At 58.3% G+C, this 13,883-nt stretch overlaps 1 protein-coding gene and 1 long non-coding RNA gene across 2 annotated transcripts; both read left to right on the forward strand.

The window, feature by feature from the left end:
- The first annotated feature begins 8,557 nt into the window (after nt 1-8,557).
- LOC122904173 (zinc finger and SCAN domain-containing protein 2-like) lies at nt 8,558-9,169 on the forward strand. The gene has a single exon (XM_044244647.1). The coding sequence runs from the start codon at nt 8,558-8,560 to the stop codon at nt 9,167-9,169; it is 612 nt and encodes a 203-aa protein (XP_044100582.1).
- Nucleotides 9,170-9,290: 121 nt separating this feature from the next.
- On the forward strand, nt 9,291-13,258 carry LOC122904174. The gene is made up of 2 exons (XR_006384161.1): nt 9,291-9,413; nt 11,063-13,258. It is a non-coding gene; the product is annotated as an uncharacterized LOC122904174 (long non-coding RNA).
- Nucleotides 13,259-13,883: the final 625 nt, after the last annotated feature.

Consider the following 13,883-nt stretch of genomic DNA (forward strand, 5'->3'; position numbering starts at 1 on the left):
CTCCTTGTAACATCACAGAAAGACCTGGGGGGGTGATCCGGTTCGCTCAGGGGACACAGTGCCAGGAATGGTTAGCACTCAGCTGGGTGGCCCACTCCTGGGCCTGGGCTTGGTTACGTCACAAGCCCTGCTGTGAACTCGCCCCCTGGGCCCGCTGTGCCCCATGGTTGCCGTCCCTGTGAGAGCTGGGCTCCCACTCCAGCGAGGCTTTTTCTAGGCCCTAGGTGCTCTCCTACTTTCCCAGAATGCCTGCCCCCTCCTGCAGCCCCTTTCCCAGGCTGCCCTGCACAGGGAGGTCCAGTGCCCCGGATCTCAGCACAACCTGCTTTACACATGGGCCGTTTGCATCTTCTTCCACTTTGCCGCTTAGCAAATCCTGAGACCCAGTCAAGCAAGCCCATCTCCTCCAGGAAGGCATCCCACAGTACCACTCCTGCATCGGAAAGCCGCTGTCCGCAGGGATAGACCTGCCAGACCCCGGAGCCCCGGGGATTCCGGTGCCTGAGGGGCAGCGCAGACAGCCGCTGAGGATCTCAGGTGGGACTTTCTATACCATTGAAGGTGTCCTCATCCAGATGGCCTCTGCCTAATGACCAAAGCAGTCCAACAGCTGTGTTGGCAGGACTTGGGGTTAATGAGGCCTAAACGCAGCCTTCTTCCCCGTGCCAGTATGAGAAGGTTTGTTCACTCACAGTGATTGATGTCACAGATGGGTGCTTTGGGTCACAGAGGGGACGGGGCCACATCCGTCAGAGCGAAGAATTACTGAGACGCGTGTCCCCTTAGCCAGGTCAGGGGATGGTACCACATTGGCTCACTAACAAGCCTACTGTGTGCCAGGTACTTGGGCCACCGCAACAAACGGGACTTAAGCAACAGATATTTATTTCTCACAGTCTGGAGGCGGGGAGTCCAAGATCAAGGTGCTGGCAGATCTGGTTCCTGGTGAGGGTCCATTTCCTGGCTTGCCCTTGACTGCCTTCTCCCTGTGTCTTCACATGGCGGGGGGACGGGGGAACATTCTTGTAAGGGCACTAATGTCATCAAGGAAGATCCCAGTTAGAACCTCATAGAAACTTGATTGCCCCCCAAAGGACCCAGGTCTGAATGCCATTACATTGTTGGGAGGGAGTCAGGGCTTCAGTATATGAATTTGGGGTGGGGGACACAATTCAGCCAATAGCAACCATGGTCCCTGACCTTGAGTTGATGCACCTTCATGGGAAGTCACTAATACACATGTAGCTCAGTCAGCTCTTGAATACATTGTCCTAGCTCCAGCTCCCTGACAAAGCTTTGTTGTTCACTATGTCATTTAGCCTCACTGTGAGGTCAGTGACCGTGGCCGGGGAGTACTCCAGGGAAGAGGGGATGCTGCGGCCCACCAGGTCATGTCACAAACCCAGGGCAGGCCGCCTGTTAGCCAAGCTCCTCCCATTGCCACAACCAACGGCTTTTCCAAGGGTGGCCTGGCATTGTCGACTTTAATTTTCATCCCCCTTCGTTGTAAAATAGTAAAAGTAGGCCAGGGAATGCTTGGGAAGAGGCATGTCGTAAAATCAGAGAGGAAGGTCAGATCTGTCTCAGGGGTTTACAATCCCGAATGCTCTAGAACATGCGGAGAGAAAAGGGTTTCACAGGCGAACAGGAAACAAACATAAGCAGATCAAAATCGTAAAGGCCTTCTGTCCTGTCCACCTCCAGGTAAGTGCAGGACTGCGGTGGGATCCACAGGCCAGATGAGCTGGGAGCTGGGTCTCCCAGAACTGCCGGCATCATCCGTGTGTTCCTTTGCTAGAAGCAGGCTGGGAGCTAAGAAAAATGACCCAGGAACTGGGGAAACATTGGTTCTTTGGCAAGCAACCTAAGCCTTGAGTCGGCCAGCAAGCTGGCAGCCACCTCAGGAGGATGGGGCTTCCTGCTTTTCAGCCCCCGCCCTGGGGAGCTGCCGGAGGACGAGGCTGGGAGGCCCACGGGCCGGTGCACGGATGGGGTTGGGGGGGAGAGCGGGACCAGCGGAGACTTGGCAGACAGCATCTGGGGGAGTGGAGGATGCTTCTGAGAACATTTCCTTTTATTCTTTAAGCCATTTGGCTAAAAAAAATATATGCCCTTGACCTTTTGGCAAGAGGAGAAGTGTTGGGGCCGGAAACAGTATGTTTTCATATGTCACTGCTCTCACTGGATCATGGCTGAGAAGAGAGGAAAATGAATGGCATCCCGTAGGTTGTCCCTTGGGTTAAAAAGAGAGTAGTGCCTCCTAGGTTACTCAGACCGGAAGGGGGCAGTGCCCTAGACAGGCACTGTCCAGGAGAACTTTCTGGGGGTGAGGAAAATGTTCTATAAATGTGCCGTCCAAAACCACGGCCATCCGCCTCATGTGCCTAGTGAGTACTTGAAGTGTGGCATGAGAAGCTGCGGAACTGAATTTATGTGGGTGCAAGTTTAGTATGGAAAGAAGCACAGGTTTTTCTCCAAACAGAGCTCCATCCCATAAAAAGGAGGTCTCCACCTGTGTTAGGAGGCCAGCTGCCAATTTAAGGACTCAGTTGAATTGATCCTAGGTCACATCTTGGGTCTTAAAGTCAAGGAGAGAGAGGGGTGCCTGGGTGGCTCAGTGGGTTAAGCTGCTGCCTTCGGCTCAGGTCATGATCTCAGGGTCCTGGGATCGAGTCCCGCATCGGGCTCTCTGCTCGGCAGGGAGCCTGCTTCTCTCTCTCTCTCTGCCTACCTCACCATCTACTTGTGATTTCTCTCTGTCAAATAAATACATAAAATCTTTTAAAAAATTAAAAAAAAAAATAAAGTCAAGGAGAGAGAACTTTGGAGTAGATGAGACCTTGTACCCACAGCCCCACGTCTCCAACCGTGCGTCGGTGGGTCTCCTGGCCCTCGCTGCCAGGGCTGTGGCTTTGCCCGCAAACCCTCATTCCTTACGCTGCATCATTGTGCTGGCGGCTGCAGCCTACGGATGTGTGTGCATTCATTTGCCAGAGTCGGCTGAGGGCCTGTTCGATGCTGGGCCCTTGGGATCCAGAGATGCTGGAAACACAGCCCCTGCCCTTTGGAGCCCACGACCTGGTGGGAAAACAAAGGTGTGTGCTAAACTGCAGTTTGAAGCCAGAACATGGTGCTTTGGAACGGGGTGTATAGTGATCCCTGTCCAGTTAGGGGAGATGGGAGGAGTGAGTCAGGAGGGAAGCGGTGACCCAGCTGAGCGGAAAACCCTGGGATGCCGCCCAAAGCAGGAGGAGCTGGAGGAAACCCAGGCTGGGATGTGCAGGAGCAGCTATCTGGGGCTGGCCGGGAAGCACACGGGGGTGCGGGGGAGACGGTCCATCTAGTATGCCCCCACCCCCTGCGTGTGGGAGAGAGGAGCAGGGTCCCCGCCAGGGCTCCGCTGAGCTGTCCACACTTCTGTCCATAAGGGGGCCACACGCCTGCTGTTCCCTGGGATGCTTTGGCTGGGAGCAACCTAGGCCTTTGTTAGGGTCCAACATCCAGCTGTCACATGAGCTTCGTGGAGGGGTGGTGGCTGCCATGCCCACTACGAGCCCCACCTGGATGAAGAAGTGTGGCTTCGTTTGCAGAAAGACTCCCCATCTCCATTCAGTTGTGTCCACCACAGCACATGAGAACCATGGGGGGAAATGTATATGTGCGTGTGTGTGTGTGTTGCGCGGGGTGCGTGTGTATGAAATCAGAGAGATGAAGTGACTCAGAAGAACTCAGTCATTGGCAGAGCAGAGACTGGAGGCCTCCCGGAGCCTGGGGGCCCTGGGAGCCCTGGGCCCTTGGCATTGCCCACTGAGACAGGGTGGAGTTTAGGGGCTGTCTCCCTCCCACGCCCGTCCCCCAACTGTGTGCCTTGCGGCTTTGGCATAGCTTACTTAGGAAATGCTGCTAAAAACATGAGTGATATCTTCGGGTGCATTGTTGGTTTTGTTTTTGAAAAACCTGGTCATTGACTAAGTGTCCCCATTTCTCCTGTAGCCTGTAGAAGGGATGGCAGCCGGTAGCTCTTGGCAGCGGCAACTTTTGTAGCAGGAGCTGGGCAGGTGGGAGGCGTGGCTGTTCCGTGAGCAAAGCTCCAGCACCTGGGCAGAGGGGGGCTGCGGGTCATCAGGGGTTAGGGGGTCCTTTTGGCAATGTCATGAGAACATCTGTCCTGGTGGGTTCATTTCTTTTGGCTTCCCAGAATTCCCTCCCTGGTGCCTCTATTTTATTTATTTATTTATTTGTTTGTTTGTTTTGTTTTGTTTTTTTAAAGATTTTATTTATTTGTCAGAGCGAGCACAGGAAGACAGAGTGGCAGGCAGAGGCAGAGGGAGAAGCAGGCTCCCGCTGAGCAAGGAGACCAATGTGGGACTCGATCCCAGGATGCTGGGATCATGACCTAAGCCGAAGGCAGCGGCTTAACCAACTGAGCCACCCAGGCGTCCCTGGTGCCTCTATTTTAAATACCAGTCTCCTTGGGATGTCTCGCTCGAGAAGCCCCATTTAGCTCAGTGTGCTGCCATGGGAACACCATGGATGGTGTGGGCTGGGGGGTCCTGGAGAGGCCTGAGAGGGCCAGACGCGGACCTGCTGGGATCAACTGGTTCACAGAGCGAGGTGCGAGAGCCCGCAGGGACGATCTTCAGATCTGGTGCTGAGAATAAGGATTGAGTGTATTTCCGGGTGGACCTTGCCAGGAACTGTATGGTTCCCAGGAGCGCCCACTGAAACCTGCCGAGGAGCGGGGGCTGCCTCATGGGGCCAGGAGGCCTGTGTCTCCCCAAGCCCCTCCTCAGGGTTGATGCCACCCCAGCAGCCACGTCCACCATCTGTTGTAAGATGCTCTGCCTGGCCCTCCACCTGGCAGCTACCAGGGGCCACAGAGAAAAAGGCTACTTGATATTCCTCTAGTACTTTCCACTTAAAAAAGATCACTTTCCCTTCTGGCCTCTTTATCTATGAAGTGTAAATTCGAAAGCACTTATTTTTTTTTTTTTTTTTACTCTTGACAAGCTTATTTCCAGCCACGATCATTGCACCGTGTTTCTGTTTGGGGGTCTAGGTACCAGAGTGATACCAGGAAGGCTGAGCAGGCTGGTGGGCCTGCCTTCCCCAGCGGCCTCGGCCACTTAGGGCTGCGGGTCTCCAGGGAAGCTGCGCCGCCTCAATTTTCTTTTCTTTTCTTTTCCCATCTATAAAATAGGATAATGATACCCCTGCAACCTAGATGGCACCTGGTTATTGGAAGGTTCCCATGAGATAATGTATGGAAACGGCTTTGTAAAAAGACAAGTAAGGTATAGGTAAGGGGTGTTATTATGGAAGGACAGGTGAAGGCTGGGATTCAGCCCAGCCCTGTCCACGGAGGTGTCATTGGTGGCTCTTTGTGGGGTATCTTGGCTTGAGCGGAATGGGTCCAGTTCAGAGAAGACAGGGACAGTTGGGGTGTCACTTCTTCCGTGTCCCCTGGCGCCCTGGTGGCATAAACCGGGCCAGAGGGTCCGGGGTGGGGTGGGGGATGCTTTGGCAACACGGTGAGTTCGGGCAGTTGCTATTCTGCCCCTGCGATGGCTGTCTGCCACCCACGACACCCGGCTCCGACAGGCTCCGCAGCCGCCTGCCTTCACCCCTCCACCCCCGCTTATGCCGCCAGCGCCCCCACACCCCGCTTCCTGGGCTCTGGGGGCCAGGCCGTGGGCCTGGCCAGGCCAGCGCGGCTTTAGGATGAGGGAGGTGAGGAAGAGGCTCGAATTGCCGGCTTGGGGCCTCGGACGATCCTGAAATGGGAATGGCTGAGGCCGGGGGCCCGGGAGCTTGGGGTGTCTCGCCCGGCGAGGCGTTCTGCTCCCGAACCCGCTCCCGCCCGGTTCCTTCTCCCGCCCCGGCGGGCGCAGCGCTCGCAGCCCTGCTTTTTCCGCCAGCCAGGTCGTTGGCGAGTTAGACCTCCCAGCCTCACGGGGCTGCTGTGCGGCTGCGGCGACGCTGGCGACTGCGGCGCTGCGGAGGAGACCGACGGGCTCGGGAGGCGGCGCCATGTGAGTCCCGGGCCGCCGGGGCTGGGGCCGCGGCGGGAGATTACCGTATTTATCGAGGCCGGTGCCGGACCCTTGGGGGCGGGTCACTGCGGGCGCGCTACCGTATTTGCCGGGAGCCGCGCAGACCCTTTCCTGGAGCGGGGAGCGCCGCGACTTAATTACGTATTTATCCGGGGTTGCGTGATCCTCCCGGGGGTGCTGCGGGAGCTGGGGGGTGGGTTGCATCCGCGCCCCGAGGGAGCCGGGGCTTGCAGCCGGTTGGGGTGGGTTGCGGCAGGAGGGTGGGAGGCCTACGTATTTTCGTGGGGGCGAGGTTGCGGCGCAGAGTTTACCATATTTCTCCAGGGTCGCTCGGGCCACGGGAGTTTGCACGGTTGTGTGCGGAGGTTGGGTGGGTGGGGTCAGCTGTTTTGATTTCATGCAGCTATTTCATAAAAACGGCGGTGCGGGAAGCTGGCCGTCTTTATGGGGGCGAGGGAGAAGGGGCGCGGGAGTAGCTGCGGGAGAGTTACCGTATTTGCGCTGGGCAGCGCAGACTCTAGAGGAAGGAGCCACTGCTGGAGACCGGAGGAACAGGGGCGCAGCCTGGGCTGTGAGTGCGGGAGGGGATGGAGGAACTTGGGGGAGAAAAGGGGGCCATTGCTTTAGACCTTCTCCGTAGTCGGGGGGCCTTACTCAGGGATTTGCCTGGGGAGAGCCCGGAGGCTGCCTGGAGACAAGGCCCTGCTGAGTCTGGCCAAGAGGACTGTGATGGTCTGTCTTTGCAAATGTCAATGCAGCTAGCTGGGGAAAGCCTTGTGGGTGGGGTCTGCTGCAAGTAGCACTTGTCCCCTTCTCCAGGGTGAGTGTGTGTTCCACGCTGGCCTGGGGAGGGGGAGACAAAAGGGGGATCTTGGAGATCCCACTCTGCAGATAGGTCGACTGAGGTTGTAGCAGGCAGTGAGAAATGGAAGCGAGGAGAAGGCCTGCGTGGAGGTCTAGGTCCCTGATGGGGATGGAGGCTGCAGGGGAGTGCCCCCAGCCTACTCTGGAGCAGGTCTGTGTGTTCTGCAGGAGCCCTAGGTTTTTGGGAGGACAGGGAGGTGGTGGCGGCAGACGGTGACCTCCTCCAGGGGCAGTGGTGCTTTGGGTGTCTCTAACTCTGTGGCAGCCAGGAGAGTGGTAGTGGTCGCTCGTGCGCGCGCGCGCATGTGTGTGTGTGTGTGTGTGTGTGTGTGTATTTTGAGGGGAGGTTAGTTTATGAGCAGCTGGTTCATTGAAAAGAGCTTTTGCCATTGAGTCAGGGAACTTAGGGCCTAGTCCTGGCTCACCTTGTGTGACCTTGGGGGAGCAAGCTGACCTCAGTTACCCCATCTAGAAAGCAGGGCTCAGAAAGGCCCTGCTCCTTCCCCAGGGTTGCTGTGAGGACAGTGGCAAACTATTCAAGAGGAACGTAGTGCCCTGGGGAAGAGAAGCCTCACAGAACCGGCATGAATGGGATAGAGTAGAACTTGGGGGTGTTTTTGGAGCACTGGGCCAGGCGTCTGTATCCTGGGGATGCCAAGAGGAATCAAGCTGAGACCAGCTCCTGGGAGCTTACACTCCCTTTCAAGGCTTTGCAGACCTTTCAGGGGCAAGCCTCATTCAGATAAACAGAGAGCTGCTGCCTTTCATGTTTAATTGAGATCACTTTCAAGTTCACAGGGTTGTTTTTTTTTTTTTTTAAAGATTTTATTTATTTATTTGACAGACAGAGATGACAACTAGGCAGAGAGGCAGGCAGAGAGAGAAAGGAGGAAGCAGGCTCCCTGCTGAGCAGAGAGCCCGATGCGGGGCTGGATCCCAGGACCCTGGGATCATGACCTGAGCTGAAGGCAGAGGCATTAACCCACTGAGCCACCCAGGCGCTCCACAGGGTTTTTGTTTTGTTTCTTCTTTTAAGCTTCTCAAAAATATATTCGACCCACAGCGTGACCCCACCCTTCCCTCCAGATTGGGGATGCACCCCGCTCCTTGAGATTCTAGTTGGAGAGATAAGACCTATCCAGGGGCAGCCTTACTTGTAATGCTAGAAGCCCCCTAATGTCACCTATCGGCCTTTATCCAATGGTTCGTGTGGCGGGCACAGTGCTTGGTGGGGGAGATATGAGAGGGAGACGGCTCTGTCCTTAGGGCAGGCACAGGGCCAGGAGACAGAGGGGGCCTGACCTGCATGCCTGTGATGACTCGGGGTCATGGGGTTGGGTCGTAGGGTTCAGCAGGGGCCGGAGGGGTCAGGGAAGGCTTTGGGGAAGAGGTGGCACTTGATAAAGGCCTTAAGGAGGGGCAGGCTGTGATTAGTGGGTAGAGGAGAAAGAGGGGCGTTCACGCTGGCCTGAACAAGACTATAGAGGGGGCCGATGCGGAAGCTGTGGGCCGCCAGTGCAATCTCCTCCCTGAGCTTGGGGGCCGGCTCATCCTTGGATGCTCCCCCACCGCCCCTCTTCTGACTCCTCTTTCTCCGCTTCTGCCTCCCCAGGGGCTGGTGACTGCGGCTGGAAGCGCCCATGACAGAGCTGGCGTCCTCGGGGGGCGGGTCCCCTGCGGGGGACGGGGAGGAGGGCCTGGGGGACGAGCGAGGCCTGGTCATCCACCACCCCGCGGAGGAGCAGCCGCACCGCTGCCCGCTGTGCGGCCAGACCTTCTCGCAGCAGCCCAGCCTGGTGCGGCACCAGAAGGCGCACGCGGGGGGCGGCCGCGCGGCCGCCTTCGTGTGCCCCGAGTGCGGCAAGGCCTTCAGCGTCAAGCACAACCTCGAGGTGCACCAGCGCACGCACACCGGCGAGCGGCCCTTCCCCTGCCCCGAGTGCGGCCGCTGCTTCAGCCTCAAGCAGAACCTGCTCACGCACCAGCGCATCCACAGCGGCGAGAAGCCGCACCAGTGCGCGCAGTGCGGCCGCTGCTTCCGCGAGCCGCGCTTCCTGCTCAACCACCAGCGCACGCACGCGCGCATGCCCGCGCCGCACCCGCGCCGGCCCGGCGTGTTCGGGGAGCGGCGGCCCTACTTCTGCGCCCGCTGCGGCAAGAGCTTCGCGCGCGAGGGCTCGCTCAAGACCCACCAGCGCAGCCACGGCCACGCGCCCGACGGCCCCGCGGCCCATTTAGGCCGCGTGCTCTGAGGCGCCCCGGGCCCGCCGCCGCCCCTCTCCGGCCCCGGGGCCGTGTCCACGACTCCCGGAGGGGGCGCCCGGCCGCCGCCCCCGTTCTGGACGCGATCCCTGGAGACGGGGAGGGCTGGCTCGGGGTCTTGAAGGAGTGGGCCGCTGCCCGGCTTGGGACGCCTCCTCCCGTGTCTTCTGCACCCTCTGGCTGGCCTCTGCGCCCCTGCGTTGGTTTTCCTCATGCTCAGCCGGCCTAGAGTAGGTGAGACCGAAGGGCCACCCAGGGCCCCTCTCGGGCCTGGGCAGGGGTTGGGGGGCGGACAGGCAGGAGAGGTGGGATGCTCTGGGGCTATGACTAGCTTCTTACTAGATCTTCATTCCCAGAATGTCAGAGTTGGAAGCCACTGGAGAGGCCCCTCTCCACAATGCCCAGGCCACCCCCAGCCCCCAAGGCCTCCTGGCCCCATCACTTACTCTCTGGGGTACTTGAGAAGTCACATCACTTCATGACTCAGTTTTTTCATCTGTAAGTTGCATTTAACAAGGGACTTCTCCCTGGCATAGTGTAAAGATTGTAGTTAAACATGACCAGATAAAAGAGGATGACCTCAATGCTCCAGAAACTTCTACTGAGCACCCCGGTGTGTCCCAAGTGCTGTGCTCTTGGGAGGAGGTACAGACACTAAACCTTGGTGGGGGCGGTGGGGACACTTGTTACCAACGCGGGGGTTGCAGGCTCTCCTAAGGGACAGACTATAAAGTGCTCTGTGGGGTGGGGGAGGGGATTGGTGTCCCCAAGACCTTCTGATGGCTTAAACTGGGTTCTGGGGTTGAATACAAGTCCTCTAGGGAGAGCGAAGGTGGAGGGTCTCTGAGGCAGGGGTCACAGATAGAGGAGGCTCGTATTTGCCCTACAAAGGACCTTGTGGCCTGGGAGAGAGGACACCAAGGTGTTTAATGAGGAGAGCATGGTGATCTCAGACATTCAGCTCAAGGAGAAATGGAAGCACTGTGGGGACAGGTCAGAGTGGGGTGAGCAGGAGCCTTGAGGGTTGTGGGGTTATCTGGGCAAGAGAGAATGAGGCCCCTAGCTAAGAGGCTTGACCAAGGGGAGAGCCAGGTCTGGCCCCCAGGTCCCCGATTCCAAGTCAGTGCTCCAGAGCACAGGCGTCATGAGCCATGTAGCAGATGAAGAAACTGAGGCTCAGCCAAGCTTGCTCCAAATCTCCCTAAGTGCTTAGTGGTGGAGCAGCGCAAGCCTGGCCCCCAAGACCCTTCATCTCTACCGCACTGCCTGCAAGGAAGGCTCCTGCTGGTGGGAACGTGAAGGGTCAAGGATGGGGGACTGGAGACCACGTGGTAGGATCCTGGGGAGGAGTGCCTCTGGGTGTGTGGGGGTCTGGGGGAGCATGGCATCCACAGTAGTGGGTTGGGAGGAAGGGAGTTGGAGTATTGGAGGGGACCTGCACTCACCGAGCCCTTGCTCTGTGCCTAGCCTGTGCCACCACCTTGCTAGGTGCCGGAGACCTGTCCCCACCCTCTACCCTTTCTTAGAGCCTCGTGGCTCCTTGGGGGTCAGTGGCCTTTGGCCTGCCACCAGGTGGCCACTGCTATGTGGACAAGTACTTAGTGGCAGAGATGATGAGATTAAACCGGGACCTGGGACATCTGGAGCTTGAACGCACTGAACTCAAGTTGTCTCAGTGGTAAAATAGACCGATAATCCCAGAGCACTTGGTAGGGGGCTTAGAGGAGTGGCTCGAAGCTCCGGACAAGTGCAGGGTGGCCCAGCTGACAGCTCCCACCTAGCCACAGGGTCAGGGGAGGGAGCGGGGGGGGGGGTGCAGGTGGCTGGGTAGGGCTGTGTCAGAACCCCAGACCTGACCCTGGTTTCTTTGTCTCCATGAACAGATGTGGAGTGGGCAGGCCCTCTGAGCGGTGTGTCAGGCACATCCGGACCCAGAGACGAGGAATGGGACCCCGTGGGGGCCTGCCTGCTGGCATAAGGATACAGTCCCGTAAGAAGACCTATCTCGGGAGGTGTCCTGCAGAGGGGATCCGTGGAGCCTGGAATTGGAGGCGGGTCCTGTGCCCCGGTGGAAAAACTCCCCCAACCTGGTGGGAGTCACAGCTGGAGAAGAGCTCATCCTGGCGGCCTGGCCACTGTCCACTCTTCTGTGGCCACAGGGACAATGCCTGTGTGGAGAGCCGGCTTCTCTGCACCTGCCTAAGAGAACGCCGCAAGTCGGTGGCAGACCCGGTTCTAGAGGCAAAGCCTTGCCCAGGTGTGGCCATAACTGCCGCAGGCGTCGCGCTCAGAGCGACTGTTCTTCATCCGTGGGAGGCATGAAGCCCTTGGAAAATCTCACAAACGTTATGAACCTTCTCCCCAGGAAAACACGCATACTCATGCAGACACAAAAATCTACAAACAAGTTCAGAGCTCCCGGACACAACCTGCCGTTCATTCTTCACCGGACATAGAGCCTGGGTCACTACACAAGTAGCACTTTCCCTCCCCCGGCTGAGCTTCCTGCCCTCGTCCAGGAATAAAGGATTCTGAGGAGGGGACCCTTCCACTCTCTTCTCTTGGGCCTGACCGTGCATCAGGCTTCTGGAACCTTTTCTCCCTTCCGCGAACATTGCTGGAGGCTCGCTGGGCTGGGTTTGCTCTTGTCTGGTTTGGGGCTGCTTGTGGTGGCTACCTGGCTGCTGGTTTTTGCCATGCAGCCTGGACTTCGATTTCACCGTAGAGGTGGCGGGGAAAGCTGGAATTTCTATGGATGTGGGGTGAGCATGAACTTGGACTGAGGCTACCTGGAGAGGGATCCTGCTTCCAGCAGCCTAGCCGCGGCGGGCCGTCCCCTGCCAGACCAGGAGTTCAGCTGCAGCTGGGCATGGGGTGGAGACGGCTGGGCAGGGAGACCGAGCCTCACTCCTGGGGCCTGCCAGTGCTCTGGTGTGGACAGTGGGACAGGGCTGACGACTTTGGTTTTCACCCTGAGCTGGTTGGCCTGGAGCTCACTGGCCTCCTCAGACTGAACCACTTGACCTGAAAAGATGTGGGCGATTAGGGCTGGGATGGGTTTTTGATGACAACCAACCGATCGTGATGCCATTATTTTTAGTGCAGTCCTTGGGGGTGGGGAGAGGCCGATAGCCATGGGATTTGGTTCCAAGCCCAGCGATGTAAGTTGTGTGGGTCTCAGTGCAGTTGTTCTGCTGGGAGGTCCCAGGGCCAAGCTAGGTTTGGTCAGGCTTGTCGGGAGGCCTCCCCAGCTCCTGGCCTGGGACCTTGCTGGTGGTGTCTCCCATGCGGTCTGGCACAGAGGGTCTGTGGGCCACCTGCCATCCGCCTCGTCCTGATATCAGACTGCTCAGGGGAAGAGCAGAGGAAGAGGAGGCAGTCTGTGCTCTAGAAGCTTCCATGTGATCTGACCCTTCGCCCGCCTGGAGGGAGCCTCGCAGATGCACTGTCTTCTCTGCTGGTTGTCCTCTCTCTCCCTTCCCTGTAACTTGTCGCCCGCACCCACTGTTGCCTTCTCTGTCTTCCCTGGAATTGCTCCAAAATGTGGCCCTTCCCCCACCCTGCTGATCCCTCTTCTCCGCCAGGCCCTCCATCCTCGTCCTCCGAACAGTCCCTGTGTTGACACGCCATCTCACCCTCGGGGACCCCGGGTTGTCCGTGCGCACGCATGTGGATGTGTGTGGGGGGGTCTCCAGCTAGACTGTGAGCTCCCCGAGGGCAAGGGACGGGCCATGTCTTCTCGAAGCCCAACAGGGTCCAGCACGGGGCTGGGCTCCTAACACTCAGGAAATACTTGTCAGCTGGCTGATGGGTCCAGTGCTGGAGGCTGTGCGGGGACTGGCGGTGAGGAGAGGACCCGTGAGCTCCGCGTGGGTGCATCTTGCTGGGTCGTGAGCTGGCTCCCCCGGGGCAGTAATGGCCGTAGGGGCCCTCAGGTCCTCCCTTATCTGGGGCAGCGGGGCAGGAGGGACCCCCGACATGGCTACGCAGGAGTGCCGTGGTGTCGGGGCTGGATATTTCCGTTGGCCACTAAGACCGGCCGGGGCTGACCAAGTGGAATAAATGTTCCCTCGACATCAGCTGGTGTGACCTGTGGTCATTTGGGGGCTCAGTTGGGAGTAGGGCGGTGGCTTCTAGCTCTGCCTCTGTTCTGTCCCAGGGACTTATGTCCCGTGGTGGCCGAAGGCTGGAGAAAGCATAGCTCAAAAGCCACAGCATCGCAGCGATGAGTAGCTTGGCCGCCTGCCCCCGTGGGTGAGTGACTTCCCTCCTGCTGTTGGCGAGGCACTGGCCCTGATCACGGCCAAGGCTCACCCCGGAACCTTGCTTCTGTGTCCTATTCTTTTTTCTTTTCTTTTTTTAAACATTTATTTGAGAGAGAGACAGAGCATGAGTGAGGGGAGGGGCAGAGGGCGAGAGAGAATCTCAAGCTGATTCCCCGCTGAGTGTGGGCCCCGACTTCAGGCTCCATCTCCTGCCCCTGAGATCATGACCTGAGCCAAAAGCCAAGAGTCAGGGGTGCCTGGGTGGCTGTCGGAGAGGCGTCTGCCTTCAGCTCGGGTCGTGATCCCAGAACCCTGGGATCGAGCTCTGCGTTGGGCTCCCTGCTCAGCGGGGAGGCTCTGCTCCCTCTCCTCCCCACTCATCCTCTCTTTTGCTGTCTCTGTCTTTTTTTGTCAAATAAATAAAATCTTAAAAAAAAAA

This window comes from Neovison vison, chromosome 4 (genome assembly GCF_020171115.1).
Source record: "Neovison vison isolate M4711 chromosome 4, ASM_NN_V1, whole genome shotgun sequence".
NCBI classification, from domain to species: Eukaryota; Metazoa; Chordata; class Mammalia; order Carnivora; family Mustelidae; genus Neogale; species Neogale vison.